The sequence below is a fragment of the Carcharodon carcharias genome, chromosome 10 (genome assembly GCF_017639515.1).
Source record: "Carcharodon carcharias isolate sCarCar2 chromosome 10, sCarCar2.pri, whole genome shotgun sequence".
NCBI lineage: Eukaryota > Metazoa > Chordata > Chondrichthyes > Lamniformes > Lamnidae > Carcharodon > Carcharodon carcharias.
In genome coordinates this window covers 138,361,159-138,380,088 of record NC_054476.1, presented here as the reverse complement: position 1 = coordinate 138,380,088, position 18,930 = coordinate 138,361,159, and the positions used below count along the sequence as shown (strand labels likewise).

The 18,930-nt window shown below is 48.4% G+C and overlaps 1 protein-coding gene across 1 annotated transcript in view; it reads left to right on the top strand.

Moving 5' to 3' along the window:
* Window positions 1-18,930, top strand: part of p2rx5 (purinergic receptor P2X, ligand-gated ion channel, 5) — a 146,503-nt gene that overhangs the window by 2,215 nt on the left and 125,358 nt on the right. The window contains exons 2-3 of the mRNA XM_041197860.1: window positions 4,581-4,731; window positions 5,497-5,568. Of these exons, the coding sequence (XP_041053794.1) occupies window positions 4,581-4,731; window positions 5,497-5,568 (223 nt within the window). The remainder of the gene's footprint in view (window positions 1-4,580; window positions 4,732-5,496; window positions 5,569-18,930) is intronic.

Below are 18,930 nucleotides of genomic sequence, written 5' to 3'. Positions count from 1 at the left end.
GGCCTGACATTGCTGTCGGCTCTCTGACTGAGTGCCCCACTTTCCTGCTCCTCTTACCATCCTTAATTGGCCAGATCTCCTGGAGATGGCTGCTTAGTTAGCTGCCTCTGTGAAATCACTGTCAACATCCCACCACGGCCATTTCTGTGTTCCCAACAGAATTGTGACCCATTCAGGAAGATGCAGCCTGTTAGCTGCTCCTCTCCCCACAGATGCTGTCTGGCTTGCTGAGTGATTCCAGCATTTTCTAGCAATGATTGATTGTTCTGGATGTTCTGTTTAATAAATTTGACAGTGATTTGTGTTTCAAGGCTTGTTGAGCTCTGCACACAAATTACACTTTGCAGGATTTTGTGTTCGTCAAGTGCTAGCTCTGAAAAGTATTATCCCTTTCAGTTTAGGGTTAAACTCAGCAACTGGTAACGTGGAAATGTCATTTAGAATTATAGAATCAACTTGTGTGGAAACAAAATGTCAATTAGCATCATTAATCACAGACAGTAATTACATTAATTGCCCCTTGACATTCAATGGCATTACCATCGCTGAATCCCCCACTCTCAACATCCTGGGGAATACCATTGACCAGAAACTGAACTGGACTAGCCACATAAATCACAGAATGTTACGGCACAGAAGGAAGCCGTTTGGCTCATCATGTATGCACCAGCTCTCCGAATGAGCATTATGACCTAGTGCCATTTTCCTGCCCTTTCCCTGTACCCTTGCACATTGTTTCTGTTCAAATAATCATCTAATGCTCTCTTGAATGCCTCGATTGAACCTGCCTCCACCACATTTCCAGGCAGGGTATTCCAGAATCGAACCACTCACTATGTGAAAAAGTTCTTTCTCACATCAAATTTGCTACTTTTGCAAATCACTTTAAATCTCATTCTCGATCCTTTTACGAAACAGTTTCTCCCTATCTGCTCTATCCAGCCCCCTTATGATTTTGAACACCTCTATCAAATCTCCTCTTAGCCTTCTCCTCTTCAAGGAGAACTATCCCAACCTCTTCAATCTATTCATAACTGAAGTTTCTCATCCCTGGAACCATTCTCGTAAACCTCTTCTGCACTCTCTTCAATGCGTTCACATCCTTTTTGTAATGTGGCACCCAGAACTGTACACAATACTCCAGCTGAGGTCTAATCAGTGTCTTATATGAGCTCAGCATAACCTCCCTGCTCTTTTACTCTATGCCCTTATTAATAAAGCCCAGGATATTATATGCTTTATTAACTGCTCTCTCCATCTGTCCTGCCACCTTCAATGATCTATGCACATATACACCCAGGTCCCTCTGCTCCTGCATCCCCTTAAGAATTGTACCCCTTTTTTGTATTGCTCTCCCTGTTCTTCCTACCAAAATGAATCACCTGACACTTCCCTGCATCACCTCACATTTCGTCTGCCACCTATCTGCCCATTCCATCAACTTGTCTATTTCCTTTTGAAGTTCTATACTGTCCTCCTCACAGTTTACGATGCTTTCAGTGAGGAGTAATTTGACAAGGAAGTATTCAATGAACGGCAAGGCACTAGGAAGTTCTGAGGAACAAAGGGACCTTGACATTTGTGTCCATAGATCTCTGAAGGCAGAGGGGCATGTTAGTGGGGTGGTAAAAAAGGCATATGGAACACTTACCTTTATCAATTGAGGCATAGATTACAAAAGTAGGGAAGTCACGTTGGAGTTGTATAGAACATTGGTGAGGCCACAGCTGGAGTACTGTGTGCAGTTCTGGTCACCACATAGGAAGGATGTGATTGCACTGGAGGGGGTGTAGAGGAGACTCACCAAGATGTTGCCTGGGATGAAACATTTAAGTTATGAAGAGAGGTTGGATAGACTTGGGTTGTTTTCGTTGGAGCAGAGAAGACTGAGGGGGGGGGCTGATCGAGGTGTACAAGATTATGAGGGGCAGGAGGGTGGATAGAGAGCAGCTGTTCCTCTTAGTTGAAGGGGGAGTCACAAGGGGGCATAAATTCAAGGTGAGAGGCAGGAGGTTTAGGGGGAATGTGAGGAAAAACATTTTTACCCAGAGGGTGGTGACGGCCTGGAATGCGCTGCCTTGGAGTTGCCTCACTTCCTTTAAAAAGTACCTGGATGAGCACTTGACAAGTCATAACATTCGAGGCTATGAGCCAAGTGCTAGTAAATGGGATTAGGTAGGTAGGCCAGGTGTTTCTCACATGTCAGTGCAGACTCGATGGGCCGAAGGGCCTCTTTTGCACTGTGATTCTGTGTGATTCTGTGATTTCAAGTTTCATATCATCCCCAAACTTTGAAATTGTCCCCTGCACACCAGGATCTAGATCATTAATATATATCAGGAAAAGCAAGGGTCCCAATACCAATCCCTGGGGAATTCTACTACAAACCATCCTCCAGCCTGAAAAATATCCTTTGCCATTACCTTCTGGTTCCTATTACCCAGGCAATTCTGTATCCACATTGCTATGGTCCCTTTTATCACATAAGCTATAACTTTCCTGTTGTGTGATACTGTGTCAAATGCCTTTGGACAGTCCATGCACACCACATCAAAAGCATTACCCTCATCTACCCTCTCTGTTGACTCTTCAAAAAACTCCAGCAAATTAGTTAAACATGATTTCCCCTTTAGAAATCCATGCTGGCTCTTCTTAATCTATCTGCATTTATCCATGTGACTACTAATTCTACTCTGAATAATTGCTTCTAGGATCCTGCTCACCACTGAAGTTAAACTGACTGGTCTGTAATTGCTGTGTTTATCCTTACAACCTTTTTTTGAACAAGGGTGTAATGTTTGCAATTCTCCAATTCTCTGGCATCTCCCCTGAGTCTAGGGAAGACTGAAAGATTATGGTACATGCCCCTGCAATTTCCTCTCTTACTTCCTTCAGTATCCTTGGATGCATCTCATCTGGTCCCGGTGCCTTGTCAACTTTAAGTACTGGCAGTTTACCCAATACTTCCTCCTTACCAATTTTGAACCCTTCTAGTGACAGAGTTTCTTCCTCTGTTACAGTGGTCTTGCTAGGATCTGCTTCCTGTGGCTACAAGAGCAGGTCAGAGGCTAGGAATCCTGCAGTGAGTAACTCACCTCCTGACTCCCCAAAGCCTGTCCACCATCTACAAGGCACAAGTCAGGAGTGTGATTGAATACTCTCCACTTGCCTGGATGAGTGTGGCTCCAACAACACTCAAGAAGCTTGATACCATTCAGGACAAACTAGTCTGCTTGATTGGCACTTCATCCACAAACATTCACTCCCTCCACCACCGACGCACAGTAGCAGCAGTGTATATCATCTACAAGATGCACTGCAGGAACTCAGCAAGGCTCCTTAGACAGCACCTTCCAAACCCATGACCGCCACAATCTAGAAGGACAGACAATACATGGGAACACCACCACCTGGAAGTTCCCCTCCAAGCCACTCACCATCCTGACTTGGAAATGTATCGCTGTTCCTTCACTGTCGCTGGGTCAAAATCCTAGAACTCCCTCCCTAACAGCACTGTGGGTGTACCTACACCACATGGACTGCAGCGGTTCAAGAAGGCAGCTCACCACCATCTTCTCAAGGTCAATTAGGGATGGGCAGTAAATGCTGGCCCAGCCAGCAATGCCCACATCCCATGAATGAATAAAAAAAAGGCCTTTGCTGCACATTCTCAAGAGTTTCACAGTGAGAAATCTTGAAGCTAAAATAATGAAGGGGGATGATGCAAATTACTGAAACCTGGGCCAAGATTTTACAGTAAGCATCTGGGGGCAGGCCCAACACGCCTGCACGTAAAATGATGCGAGTGTTCCAATGTCATTGCGCCGATAATTCAAAGGCCTATTAAGGCCATTAACCAGGTAATTAATTTCAAGTTTACGCTACTCGTCCAACCTTACGGTTGGCGGGCAGGCTAAAAGGCCAAGCGGCCTTTACATTTTTTAGTAAACCTCATCCACGAGCGGGATGAGGCTTCCTAAAGCTTTTACGAATGAAGTAAAAAGTTTTTCAGAAAAATAAAAACATGTCCCATCTCATGTGACACAATCACATGAGGAGACATGTTTCAATACATTTTTATTACATTTAGTTATGTTTTTCAAATACACTTCAATTTCCCTGAGGCAGCTCTGTGCCTTGGGGAGATTGAAGCTCTCTCTCGTGCGCATGCGACTCTCCCTCCTCCCCCCACCTGCACAGGTAGTGCCGCTACTCCTCACATCTTACACAGGGCGGGCTTTAATTGGCCCGCCCGCGTAAAACGGTTCCGCGGAGCTGATCATGGATGGTGGTCGGCTCCGTGACCGCTCCTGCCGAATTCACCCGACACAGGAAAATTTCTGGCCCTGGAAACAATTACTAAAATATTCATTTTACTTCAAACCAACAAAACACTTATTTGTGAAAATTGATTTTACAAATTGATGGGAAGATATTTTACTTTATCAAATCTAAAGGACTCTGATTGTTCTCAGTGATGTTTGTCATGGGTAGGTATAACTGACACGATAGGAGATTGTTGGATAAAGGTTCATTTATTGTATCTGAAATGTTGTAATTCATTTTTGATTGGCTGACAGGTGGGTGTTCCTAGCAAAGAAAGGTTACCAGGAAACAGACATTTCGATGGAAAGTTCAGTGATAACTAAACTAAAGGGCGTTGTTCAGACTAACACCTCTGACATTGGGCCTCGTCTCTGGGATGTTGTTGATTACGTCATACCCCCTCAGGTTAGATTTCAAAATTCTATTTTATTCGGTTAATAATGTCTTTTGATTTCCTCCCAAAAATGAAATAAGTTTAGATTAACACAGAGATTTAAAAATAGAACTTAACCTTGTCAGCTACAAATATTGATACATATATCTGAAAGAAGGAAATCTTGGAAATTTATCATAGAACCATAGAATGGCTACAGCACAGAAGGAGGCCATTTGGCCCATCCTGTCATTGCCAGCTCTTAGCAAGAGCAACTCACCTAGTCCCACTCCCCTGCCTTTTCTCCCTAGCCCTGCAAATCTTTTCTCTTCAGATAATTATTCAATTTTCTTTTGAAAGCCCGTTATATCTGCCTCCACCACATTCTCAGGCAGTGCATTCCAGATCCTAACCATTCACTGTGCAAAAAAGTTGTTCCTCTTGTTACTGCCAATCTTTTGCCAATCACCTTAAACTGGTGTTCTCTGGCTCTTGATTCTTCTGCCAACAAAAACAGTTTCTCCCTATTTCTCATGATTTTGAATACCACTATCAAATCTGCTCTTAATCTTCGCCTCTCCAAGGAAAATAGCGCCAGCTTCTCCAATCTATCCACATAACTGAAACTCCTCATCCTTGGAACCATTCTTGTGAATCTTTTCTCAACCCTCCCTAATGTCTTCACGTGCTGTGAATGGGACCTTTTTGGCATAAATAACTCAAAGATGGCGCAGGAGTAGGGGAATTAATGTCGATTCACACTCTCACACAATTTCCATGTTTTCCTTTTTTTACAGGGTGATAATGTTTTCTTTGTTATGACAAATATGTTGATGACTCCAGATCAGACAGAAGGAGTTTGTGCTGAGGTAAGAACTAGAGCTATTTATTGATGTAAACATTGTAACCTTCAGTCCTACTCACAATCACCTCTTTCTATTTTTAAAAAAAGAAATTCAAATTTCCGCCAAATGGCGGAACCGATGAGACAACAAGTATTAAGACTTTTGCTGTAACACATGACATGAAAAGAAACATTGGGCAGAATTGTCCATGCCCACTGGCGTCGAGTGTGCTTGGTGGCATGAGTGGACAATATGGCGAGAAGGTCAAAAGTCAGTTTGACAATGCCCTGAAACCAGTTTGCAATCGTCCGCTCAGCCTGTCGATGTTGGGCCACATATGATTATAAGGCTAGCCCGCTGAACTCATCCCCATTACTGGGTCGTCCGCCCACCATGCTGATGTGTTTCACAACAGCACATACAAGGCATGCACATGGCATGCTGCACTTTGAGGGAACTTGGAGGTGAGTGCACAGTAACGTTGCACAGCGCTCACAAGGGTCACCTGTTGGACTTCAAGGAAGAGGGAGGGGGTGGGGGTTAAGGGTGCCCTGTGGTGGATGGTATTACACATGCACGTGCAGGGTCAGGGTGATGGAAGCGGCCACGCATTAGGGACACCTTATATAAAGTGACCATTCTTTTGCAACTGAGATAGTTCAAGAGCAGCCATTGATATGATTGGAGTCGGGCTTCTAGCTTATGTGCCTACTCAAGCAACGCAGAGGCTTCAAAGTGCAACCAAGTGCTCCAGCGTTTTTCACCCCTTGGGCACAGACTGCAAAGTAATGTGCGTTTTAGTGGACTGCGGAACACTTAGGCTACTGCTCACATTGTACAATCTCCTTGCGACAGCTGGCCATGGAGCTGCTCACAGTCCCTTGCAATATCAGCATCCCAGTTTGGACCAGTCTCCCCCATGGTTCAAGCTAACAGTGCAGCCTTGCAGTCCGGGTTAGGAAAATGCCTGTGCCTGAGCTGAGAGCACAACATGGAGTCCAGTGGGAAAAGCTGCTGCCAATTGGTCAGGTGGAGTGGGGTGGAGGTGGGTGGGGTTTCAGGCAGCCATGCAGTGCACTAAACTCTGGCATCCAAATGGTGGCCAGCACTCTCTGGGATGCGTTAAGAGGCCTTCAGACTTAACCAAAAGAGGTTTTTAGTACACCCTAGCTAACCCACGTATCTCTCTCTTTCATCCTGCAGGAGCAGTACATCAGGAGCATGGACCATGGTGAACTAGCTGTATGCCTTGTAGCTTACAGAGAGCAAATATGACGGAGAAGAGAGCAACTGAGGTGCTGGCTGTGCAAAGAGAGGAGCAGTACTGTCAGGAAGAAGGGGCAGCTGGGACTCCCACACGCACTGCTGAAGAGCCACAGCGAGCCATTGCTGTTTGGTGCCTAGCTAGACCCAGGCCTAGATAGACGACGCCTATCACTCCTGCAGCTAACTAAGAACCAGTGTTGTCGAGGACTGCGCATATCTAGGGAACTGGTCAGTCAAATCTACCACCTGCTGCACGATTTGGACATGGGAGGGGGTCCTTCATTGCCAGTGGCTGTGAAAGTGACTGCAGGACTCAATTTTTACACCAGTGGCTCCTTTCAGGGCTCCACAGGCGACCTCTGTGGGATATCACACCTCCACCCACAAATACATCCATGAGGTCACGGATGCCATCTTTGCGAAGGCACACAACTTTGTGCATTTCGCCCGGGACCAAGACAGCCAGGATGCAAGAACGCTGGGATTTGCCCAGATCTCAGGTTTCCCACAGGTGCAGGGTGCCATCAACAGCACTCGTGTGGCACTCAGATCTCCATGGCAACAAATGGTCAACTATGTCAATTGCAAGGGCTTCTATTCCTGAATGTGCAGCTGGTATGCGAGCACCACAAATACATCCTGCAGGTCTGCGCATGGTTCCCAGGGAGTGTCCATGACTCCTATATTCTCAGTTGGTCAAAGATCCCTGATGTCTTCCAGGGTCCACAGAGGCTACAGATTTGGCTTCTCAGGGGCAAGGGCTACCCACAGAGGTTGTGGCTGATGACACCCGTGCGGCAGCCTCAGACTGCAGCAGAGCGATGGTATAATGAAGCTCATGTTGTAACCTGCAACTTGGTGGAGCAGACCATCAAGATGCTGAAGATGAGGTTCTGGTGCCTGGACCAGTCTAGTGGAACCCTGTAACATAGTCCGCAGTGAGTGACATGCATTGTCTTCATCTGCTGCACCGTTTACAACCTGGTGCTGCAACTGGGAGAGGAGCTGCCTGAGGAGGAGATGGAGGAGCTGCACGTCTCTTCTGATGAGAAAGACGTTCTCGGTGATTGGATTGAGGAGATCCTCGAAGGCTTGGATGTTGATGATGAGGCCATCACACTGGCCAGATGAGGCAGGCATGCTCGGGAGGCCCTTGTAGCTTCTAGATTGTAGAGGCTAGTGATGACATGCACTGAGGAGACACCATAGATCCTCACATTGCATCTGTGAATGTTTGACTCCAATCTGGCTTGAGGCAATGCACATACCATCTGTTATAAGGCTCCTGTCATGGAGATGGAGTGGAGGCCTTAATAGTCACTTGATTGCAGGAGGATGATGATGACATGCGTGAGGACACTCCATAGATCTTCATATAGCTTCTGAGAATGTCTGACTCCTTTCTGGCTGAGGGCAGCTCGCTTGCGCTCTGTGATCAGGGTCATATCATTGAGAAGCAGCCATGAAACTTTAGAAGCATCTGATCCTTTGTCTGCCTTCAGCACCTGAGCCCTTCAGGAGCACAGCATCAGTGGTCACAGGTGCTGAAGAGATGGGGGTTAGCCCCACCTTAAAGGCGCAGAGCAAATGACAGAACTATGTAGTGCCTGCCCACTACATCACTACAACAATGACAAGCACCACTTGGGGGCAGGCATCAATAATGTGTCCAGGGAGTGTGAGGCTGGACCATTACTGTGGCCTGAAGTCTGCACAAAGCACAGGGAAGAGGCCCTGGACTGGACACCTGCCTTTCTCTTATGCAGACAGTTTTCACATCTGAATGACACAAACACTGCTCATCAGAACAAGGAGTCATAGGCAGGGAGACATTCTTGGGAGTTTATTGACAATAGTGAACATTATGTACAAGTGATTAACACCCATGCAGAGTCTGTGCTTCCTGCTTGGTCTCAGCTGCAGCCTGTTACTGCCTGAGCTGTGTGCTGTTGCTATGGTTGAACTTGGTGTTGGCTGTGGTAGTTGCTGCTGCTGTGGGGTTTCCAGTGGCTGTTCCTATTATTGTGTTGTTGCCTTCCCTCAAGCCTTCTTCCATCCTGTGTGTTGCTGGGGAACTGGGGCCTACAGGGCCTGAGGGCTGAAGGAGAGAGACAGAGGGAGAGACAGAGACAGAGAGGAGGTGCTGCAGCTGCTGCAGGACTGGGAGGACAGGATGCAAGGACTGTTTGGTTTAACATCCGATGTGGGTGTCTGGACTTTTGTTTGACGGGGGCTGAAGACAGCTATGTGTTTTGTAGGGGGAGGAGAGAAGACCACTGCAGAGACTGGGGGGAGAATGGGTGTGTGTATTGTTTAAGATCTTGCCACCTGCCACCCCTCCACCTCCAGCACCTCGCTTCGACCATGTCTGAGTCCAGGTAGCTGGTGCTGCTTGGAGAAGAGGTTCAGGCTGACTCCTGTTTGCCAGGCAGTACTGGCTGTCTGGTGAAGACATTGCTGTCCCCCTATGGGAAGAACCCCAAGGCCCCCACCCATGCTCCACTCCACCGAGCGACACCCCCCTACTCTTTCCCTCTTGTGTCTCCCTGACCTTTACCCCTCTCCCTCCTCTCCATTTTTTGTCATCCCAGAGGGTGAGGTTACAACATCCTTTCCCCCTCTCCCCAGGGTGGGATATTGTTGAATATAGAGCTTGGGGTGGGTGTGGCTCAGCCCCTATGGCTGGGACAGGGTCGCCTGCAGCCGGGCTTTCCTGGGCGAATGTGGAGGCGGGTGCTGTCGCTGGGGGTGGGGCCCCTAAGAAAATTCATGCAAGTGCAGCTGCTCCTGCGGCCCCGTCACCCTCCTGCCTCCTTACCAAGGTCCTGGGGGTGAAGAGCTACACCCACCCAGAAATGACGATCGAGGCGTGCGTCAAGGTGATGGCTGGGGTCATCAGTCCCTCAGCCGTAGTCGCTGCCTCGAAAATGTACGGCAAAGCCGTAATTTTCTTGAGGTCAGAGCAGGCGGTGCACCTGTCCCTGGAAAAGGGGCTCACTGTAGGCAGGGCATTTCTCGTGGTCTTGGAGGCCACTGCCCAGAGGATCATACTTTCCAACGTCCAGCTCTTTGTCCCCAGTGAGCTCCTCCTCCCCCACCTCCATCAACTAGGGGAGGTCAGGTCAGGGGTTACGCCGATCCCGCTTGGCCACGAGGATGTGGCCCTCCACCATGAGTACTCTTTCCGGTGGCAGGTCTTTGTCCGCCTGGCCTGGGAGGAGTGTACTGAAGGGGGTTTTACTGTCGAGTTTGAGGGGGGCCACCTACAGGGTCTTCTGGACTGTGGATGGCGTGTGGTGCCATGCCTGCAAGGAGGTGGGGCACATCCATAAGAATTGCCCTGTCTCCAAGGCCACCAGCACCATCCAGGCGGCCGCAGCTGGCGCCGTCACTCCTCCCCCCCGCCACCACGCCATCTCCCTCCCCACAACAGGAGGTGCTGCCAGCAGCCATTGCCATCTCGGCTGCCGGCGAGGCGGGGGAAGAGACCCTGCGCCGTAAGAAGGCACGGAGAAAGACCCACCACCTGGAGGCCCCCAGACCCCCCAAACCCACCCTGATCCCCAGACTCCTGAAAGCACTGGCTCAGGGGTAAAAACATTGTCTGGCCCCGGCGACGTGTCCGCCTGTGCCCCTGGGCCCGTGTGTGCCTCAGTGCCAAGTGCTGGGCCCAGCATCATCCCGCCCAGGCTCTCAGGTCCGGTGGCACTGGGTGTGCACCACTGAGCCGGTGGTCCTGTTAAAGAGGGTGGGCCTGGCCAAACGCCAGAGGGCGGAGCTTCTGGAGGGGCTGGACAAGGCAGCGAGTGCCTCACAGATAGAGGTCTCCCCAGCCCCCAACCGACCCCGGAAGAGAGGCCACCTCTCGGAGGGGGAGGACCTCGCAACTCGCGAGGTCGGATGTGTCCCCTCCCTGAGTGAAGTGGTGGCATCTCCGTCTTGTAAGTCCTCGCTCTGCACTCTGGGGGAAGCCCAAACCCCCGACCCGTTGCTGCAGTCCCCTGAGCAGGGCCGCTCAGGAGTCGGTGAGGGTACCGCCCTTGCAGTGGTGCCCTACCCTGACCCATCTTGTATCCCCGAGATGCCATCTGTCCACCAGGGGACTGCAGCACTCCCTTCATGGCCCTAACGACTGGGTGATCGGGCTGTGTTGGTGAGAAAGGCCTCCCTGCTCCCTCCCAACCTTCAGTGCCGGGCTTTATTGTCCTGGGTCCGGAGCTTTTTCCAGACTTGCCGGGTGAGTCGGTGCCAGGTGGGGAGCAGGGCTCTGAGCTGCCACCACCCTTTGGCCCATATCCCCAAGAGGAGACCAGAGAGGATTCCTCGGGCCTTGATCCTGGGGGTGGGATCGAGGTGGAGGTGGAGCTGACTGGCAGCTCCAAACCAGCCCCCGTATGCAATATGGGGTAGGGGTTGGAAGCTGGAGGTGACGACCTGGAGGAGGACAGAATTTCGGTGCTGAACACTGGGGATGACTTAGAGTCGTTGTCGGGCGAGATGGTGGATCCCCTGATGCCCCCCACCGATTCTCCCCTCATCCCTTTACGGGAACTCCAGGATTTTTTAGCGAGTAATCACGGTCATTGAGATAGGGCCCAGTGTCCCTGGACCAGTGGCATTCTTTTCCTCTTGTGTTCTGGTCGGCCCGCAAGGTCCTCAAGGCCCCTGGACTGGACTGGAACTTTAAGAGGAGGGTCCACACATTTCTTGCTGGGCTCCTGAAGGAGAGGAAGGATTAAAACAGTCCTTTCCTTCTCACACTAGGCACTAGGTGATGGTAGCACATACCTCTGAGAATGAAGACTACCACAGCCAGCCTCAACATCCACGGCAGCAAGGATGCACAGCACAGGTTCCAGAACTTCTCAGTCCTCAGGGACAGCAAGTATGTGCTGTACTTCCCACAGGAAACCTATACCGTTCTGAGAGACAAAGCTACTTGGCTGCTGAAGTGGTGAGGTGGGGTCTACATGAGTCACCTAGCCTCCAATTCTGGCGGGGTGGCTATCTTGTTGGCCCCACATTTTCAGCCTGAGATCTTGTGGGGGGGTCAATGAGCTGGTGCCAGGCTGGTTGCTGCACCTGACTGTGCGTCTGGGGGGGGGCGGTGCTTCACTTTGTGAATGTGTACTCTCCCCTGGGCGCGCAGCAACAAGCGAGCTTCTTTGAGGAAGTGTTCACTCCTTTGGGCTCCATCGACACGGGCGAGTGCATCATCCTCTGGGGGGGGGAATTTCAACTGCACCTTTGGGGCTGGGACTGTCACGGTGCCCAGCACTGCTCGCTCAGTGTGAGTAAGTTGAGGGACCTGGTCGGGTCCTTCGATTTGGTGGATGACTGGGTCCATCTTGACTCCAGCGTTTTCACTTTTGTGTCACCTGGAGTCGGAGCATCCATGACGGCCTTTACATTTCCAAGGTGTCTTGCGTTCAGTCAGCTTCTGTGCAGCAGGTGCTGTACACGGACCACCGTCTGGTGTGGGCGGAGCTCGCTTCATTCTGTGCTCGGACGTGGTCTGTGTAATGGCACTATAACAACCTGTTGCTGGAGGACGAGTGGTTCCTGGACTCGTTCCGTCATTTCTGGGCCGGCTGGAGAAGGAAGCGGGGAGGCTTCCCCTCCTTGAGGCTGTGGTGGGACGTGGGCAAGACTCACGTCCACCTCTTCTGTCAGGAGTATGCGAGGGGGTCGATAAAGAGGCGGAAATCCAGGGTGGAGGAGTTGGAGAAGGAGGTGCTCGACCTGGAGGCACGTCTCCGTCAGCCCGACGCGGACCCAGCCCTGCAGTCGGTATACAATGAGAAGAAGGGCGCGCTGCGGGACCTGCAACTGGTCAGGTCTCGGGGCGCATACGTGAGGTCGCGGATCCGGTTCCTCAAGGATTTGGACTGTGGCTTCCCCTTCTTCAACTCGCTAGAAAAAACGCATGGGGTCCGTCAGCAGCTCTTTACGCTGCTGGCCAACGACGGATCCCTTGTCTCGGACCCGGAGGGTATCAGGGCAATCACCCAAGATTACTACACTGCCCCGTTCTCTCCGGATCCGTCCAGCGAGGATGCTCACATGTTTTGTGGGAGGACCTGCCGCAGGTTGGCCGGGAGGGTGCCGGACAGCTTGATTCCCCTATAAGTCTGGGGGAGCTGACTGGTGCCCTCGATGGTCTCTCAAGGGGCAAATCCCCGGGACTAGACGGGCTGACCGTGGAGTTCTTCAGGGCGTTCTGGGATGTCCTGGGGAGCGACTTCGCGGGGGTCCTGGGGGAGAGTATCTCTACCGGGGAGATGCCCCTTTCGTGGCGCAGGGCCGTAATTGCCCTGCTGCCTAAGAAGGGGAATCTTTGACACCTTAAAAACTGGTGCCCGGTCTCCCTCCTCAGCACGGATTACAAAATCTTTGCCCGAGCCATGTCTTCTCGCCTTGGCACTGTGCTAAACCACATGATCCATTCTGACCAGTCCTACACGGTCCCAGGCCGGACCATCTTCAATAATATCCATCTGGTCTGGGACATTATCCATTATTCCCAGAGGACTGGTCTGTCGAGCGCCTTCCTGCCTTTTGACCAGGAGAAGGCATTCAACAGGGTGGATCACCAATATTTACTTGGGACTCTGTGAGCGTTTGGATTTGAGACGCATTTTGTCATCTGGATCTGATTCATGTACGCTGCCGTGGAGTGTCTAGTCTAGGTTAACGGGTCCCTGACGGTGCCCCTTCGCTTTGGGAGAGGGGTACGTCAGGGCTGCCCCCTGTCTGGCCAGTTGTATTCTATTTGCGTGGAGCCTTTCCTGCGACTCTTGCGGAGGAGGTTGGCGGGATTGGTTCTGCGCGGGCCGGGCATTGAGATGGTCCCTTCGGCTTACGCCGATGACGTGCTCCTCATGTTCACCGACCTGGCTGACCTGCGGAGGATGCGCGAGTGCCAGGAGAGCTACTCTGCCGTGTCTTCTGCCAGGAACAACTGGGGTAAATGTTTTGGACTCCTGGTCGGTCAGTGGCAAATGGATCCCCTACCCGAAGAGCTCAGGCCTTTCACCTGGAGCAGGACCAGCCTCCTCTACCTGGGGGTCCACCTCTGCCCTGCTGAGGAATCCTGGCCGGCGAACTGGCAGGAGCTGGAAATCAAAGTCACCACTCGCCTGCGGCACTGGACAGGACTGCTCCGAGTGCTGTCTTACCGAGATTGAGTGCTGGATATAAACCAGCTGATTGCCGCCATGTTGTGGTATCGGCTGGTCACTTTGACCCCTCCCCCGGACTTTGTCACAAAATTCCAGAGAATGCTCGTCAATTTCTTCTGGCCACACTTAGACAACTATGCAAAGTTCTCCATAACATAAAAAGAACATAGGAGCATTGGACAATGTTCAAAAAAAGATATCCAAGCATTGCTCCAAAATTGAGAGATTACCGTCATTAGGGCTTAAAGGAGACCTGTTAGAGGTCCTTGAAATTATGAATGAATGACATCGAGAGAATGGTTCCACTTGTAGGATAATTCAAAACATAGGAGTAATGAACATCATAAGATTACTAATAAATCGAATAGGGAAATAAGAAGAAATGTCTTTGCAGAGAGGGCAAATTGCTTAGATGCTTTCAAAAGAAAACTAAAAGAGTTTATAAGAGAAAAGGGAATAGAAAGATAAACTGAAAGACTGAGATGAGGTGGATAGAATGGGAGGAGACTCGTGTGGAGTATGAACAGTAGCACAGTTGGTTGAGCCAGAAGGTTTGTTTCTGTGCTGTACATTTTATCTGATGCTATATTTCTTTATCTTTGATCGCACTCAGGCTGGACAGGCATCACAGCCCCTGTTTGAGAGCCATGTGTCTATGAACCTTGTATCTATTCAGTTTGTTTGAATTTACTGTTTGCTTTCGACTATTTACAGCCTCCCCTTTTCCACTTTTCAAAAACTATTAAATTTTACACTGCCTTCTCCATATCTAGTTAAAATGAACTTTAATCCTCATTGCTGTTAAACAGCAGGTCTGCATACGCCCACAAAGCTGAAATGCATCTCTTGGTGCAATCCAAGCTCTTCCAAAAATAGTTTAGGCTATTTATAAGTTCAATATAATTTCACCAATGTCCAACTCACTGGTCATTTAAATAGATCAGCTCTTCCACTGAAATAACAAAAAAGGAATTTCGCGTGTTAACCCTTCATACGTTCATTTTATGACCTGTTCAGTCCCACATGGGCTCTCATCGCTTCCTCCTCTTGCATTCTCTACCTTTCCCATCCACTTTCTTTCATATCTACAATAGATGAACCACTGCGTCATTAACTTTCTTCTTAATTGCTTTCTCCATAAATAACATATAGTGATTGCATAACATCTGCAAAAAGTACTTAAAACACTTAAAACCAGTGTCTAATGTTCGGAGCTTAAAAATTAGTTTATGAATCCATGCCATAGGGACAGTCTAGTCCTTTCATCATGTTAAATACTTCAACTAGTCTTCCCAAAGCATACATTGTTCAAGAGTAAAACACTCAGCTCCCTACCCAATGATGTTAGCTCAGGGATTTTAAACTAGGTATTAATCTGGTAGCACAATAGCAACAGATGCTAAAAATCTGAAATAAAAACAGAAAATGCTGGACATTCTCAGCAAGTCTAGCAGCATCTGTGCAGAGAGAAACAGAGTTAAGGAACTCTCATCATAAAAGTTAGAAATGCAATAGCTTTTAAGTAGATTAAATGGGGGGGTGGTGAACAATAAACAGAAGATCTGCAATAGGCCAGAAGCTGGGAGACATTAAATGACAAAAAGTTGGTGGGGCAGAGCCACAGAGAACGGTAATGGGACAAAAAAAGAAGCAAAAGATGTGTCCAGAAGAGGTGTGAATGGCAGACTAATCTGCCAGCACTCTTTTGAACCTTTTTCAAGGCCCCTACATTAAGAATTCTAGATGCTAGTTGTTATATCTAGGGGACTAGAATACAATGCAGTTATACAAAACCCAGATCAGACCACATCTGGAGTACTGGGCACAGTCCTGGACACCGCACCTTAGGAAAGATTTATTGGCCTTGGAGAGAGTGCAAGTTCATTAGAATGTTACCTAGACTCCAAGGGTTAAACTATAAGGAGAGCAACACAAACTGGGGTTGTATTCGTGGAATTTAGAAGATTTAGATTTAGATTTGATTGAAATTTTCAAGATACGGGGCTGAATTTTTGCTTTCAGTGCGGGAAATATTTTGAAGGCAGAGCTTTATAGATTCTTGATTAACAAGGGGGTGAAAGGTTATTGGGAGGAGGCGGAAAGTTACAATCAGATCAGCATGATCTTATCGAATGGTGGAGCAGGCTTGAAGGGCTGAGTGGCCTATTCTTGCTCCTAGTTCGTATGTTCATATGTTCGTATGAAACAGAAATTGAGACTGTTTCCGGATCCCAAACCTGCCCCCATGGAAAAGCAATTGCTGATCTAGAATTTTGTCCGGGTGATCTTTCCATTGGTACGGAGAGAAGTTTACTGTCCAATTAAGGGTGAAAGACAGGCTCTCAAAGCTGGAGGGACAGTCACTGGCCTTCTAGTTTGAGAGGAGCTGCAGCCTGCATGGTGAGTAGCTGAGAGAGCACTTCAACATGAAGGTGCCCTCTCATCAACTTTTAAAAAAATTTAACTAAAAAATAGAAAAACCAACGAGGCCACGACTGTGAGGGTCAAGGGGGGAATCCCACTATAGAATGACCTTTGACTGCACCAGGATGCTGGCAGGGAGCGAGGACCTGTAGTCCTGCCTGCATGGAACATTGGCTCTCCAATGTTAAACTGGGAGTTAAACTGCCCCTGTCAGGAAGGTTGAGAGGGGACCAGGTAGAGGTGTATAAGATTATGAGAGGCATGGATAGGGTGGATAGGAATGCACTTTTTCCATTAGTGGAGGGGTCAATAGCCAGGGGCCATAGATTTAAGGTAAGAGGTAGAAGGCTAAGAGGAGAGCTGAGGAGAAATTTTTTCATCCAGAGGGTAGTGGGAGTCTGGAACTCACTGCCTGAAAGGGTGATTGAGTTAAAAACTCTTGTAACATTTAAGAAGTATTCAGATATTCACTTGCATTGCCATAGCCTCCCAGGGCTATGGGCCAAGTGCTGGAAAATGGGATTAGTATAGTCAGATCTTTGTTGATCAGCACGGACATGATGGGCTGAATGGCCCCCTTCTGTGCTGTAAACATCTGAGTCTAGGAGACAAGTGGCCATCTGAAAAATCCCAGTCAACCTCCTTTAATTGCCCTTAACAAGGCTTTTAATAAGCCTTGATTGGCTTCCTGCCTGAGAAACAGCAGGTAGCCCTATTGGGCCTTGAACCTGCTTCCCCTAAATCAGCTGGCGCTGGGAACAAGGTTGGGGAATCGACGCACTGGATGGCACTTGTATTTTTGGGCCCAGTCTACCTCCATTTGACTTTGGCAGGGCTTGAAAATTTGGCCCATTAAGGGAGCAGATTGTTTCATGTGGTGTGTAAATGGCTACTGCCCTAAAACCTTTATTTACATTCAATGGCATCAGAGGTCAATGAGTACGGCAATCCACAGTGTACAAAGGTATTTATCCAAACACAGATAGGGTAGATACAGAGAAACTATGTTTGCTTTTTGGGAGGTCTAAGACTAAGGTACACAGAGCCAGACCATTCAGGAGTGAAGGTAAGAAACACCTTTTCATCTAAAGGATGGCAGAAGTTTGATATTCTCTTCCACTATTAATAATTGATGCTAGATCATTTGTAAATTTTAAAACAGAGATTGATGGATTTTTGTCAAATAAAGGTATTAAGGGATATGGGACAAAGGTGAGTATATGGAGTTAGCTCTCAGATCAGCCATGATCTCATTAAATGGTGGAACAGGCTCCAGGCTAATTGTTCCTATGTTCCTGTTCCTATGTTCTCCAGTCAAGCTGCAGATTTCCTCTCTGTTTCTTTCATATAATTTGTAGGTTTATAAAGACCCAATTGTTGGAACCCTTTTTATCTTTGAAATGTAACTGCTCTGAATGCCTGTCTCCTCCCCTATATCACCCACTCATCAGCAAGTAGGGACGTGGAGCAAAGGCGGGTGTATGGAGTTTGGTCACAGATCAGCTATGACCTCATAGAATTTCAGAACAGGCTCAAGGGGCTAATTGGCAGACTTACATCCCTATGTTCATAGATGAAGCCTAATATCTTGTAAAAGAACACCATTTGTGACTTTGATGAGGGTTGCTTCAGTCCTGTGGCAGGACTGAAACCTGGCTGCAGAGGTTCAGATATGAAGTGTAGGAAAAATGTGGAAAGTGATGACATGATCAGGGGTGGCTGGTGCACTGAGTGCAGATTCACTACAAATGTTTCATATGGTACTGGAGGCTTTCAGATATTCTCTTCTTTGGGTGCCATGTTTTACAATGTCGGCGATCATGGCTCTCGAACTTTCATGGAACTTGATAGCAGCCGACATTTTGGTGTTGTTCTCAAACCTTGTATCTGTTCTGCTTAAACTGTAATGTATTTCCTCCTTTGTCTCTACTTTGCTCTGCTACCCTCAATTTTAACAAGTCATTACCATATTCTCTCATTTCTCTCCCTTTTAATTACCTGCCCAAAGAATTGTAGTCGTCTCTTCGTGATCATTTGTAAAAGTGTTTGTGTATCTGCTTTCCTCAAACCCTCCTCATTGGTTGTGTGTGATGTCCAACTAATCCTCATCATTCGCCTCAGAAACCACAGGTGGAATTTGAACCATGGCCCAACGTTCCCGACACTGGAACAGGAAGTGGGTGCCAATTCCACTCTCTAACTTTTTCCCATTTCTTTTGTGATTACATTTAAAATTTAAAGTGCTAGCGATGTACGCAGGAGACACGTGTGTTCACGCGGCAGGGGAAGTTTTTCAATGGTGAAACCCACTGTCAGCTGTCAATGCAACAGGTATGGGTGGATTATAAAAAAGCTGCCTGGACAAACATGAAGCAAAACATTTCTTGCCTAACTCCATTGTGATTAACATAAAACCTACTGAGAGCACAAAAGAGACACGAGTGCTTTTCAGATATAGTTTTCACTTATAAATATTTCACATTGGTTTCACTTTATTCACGTGGACATCATTGTT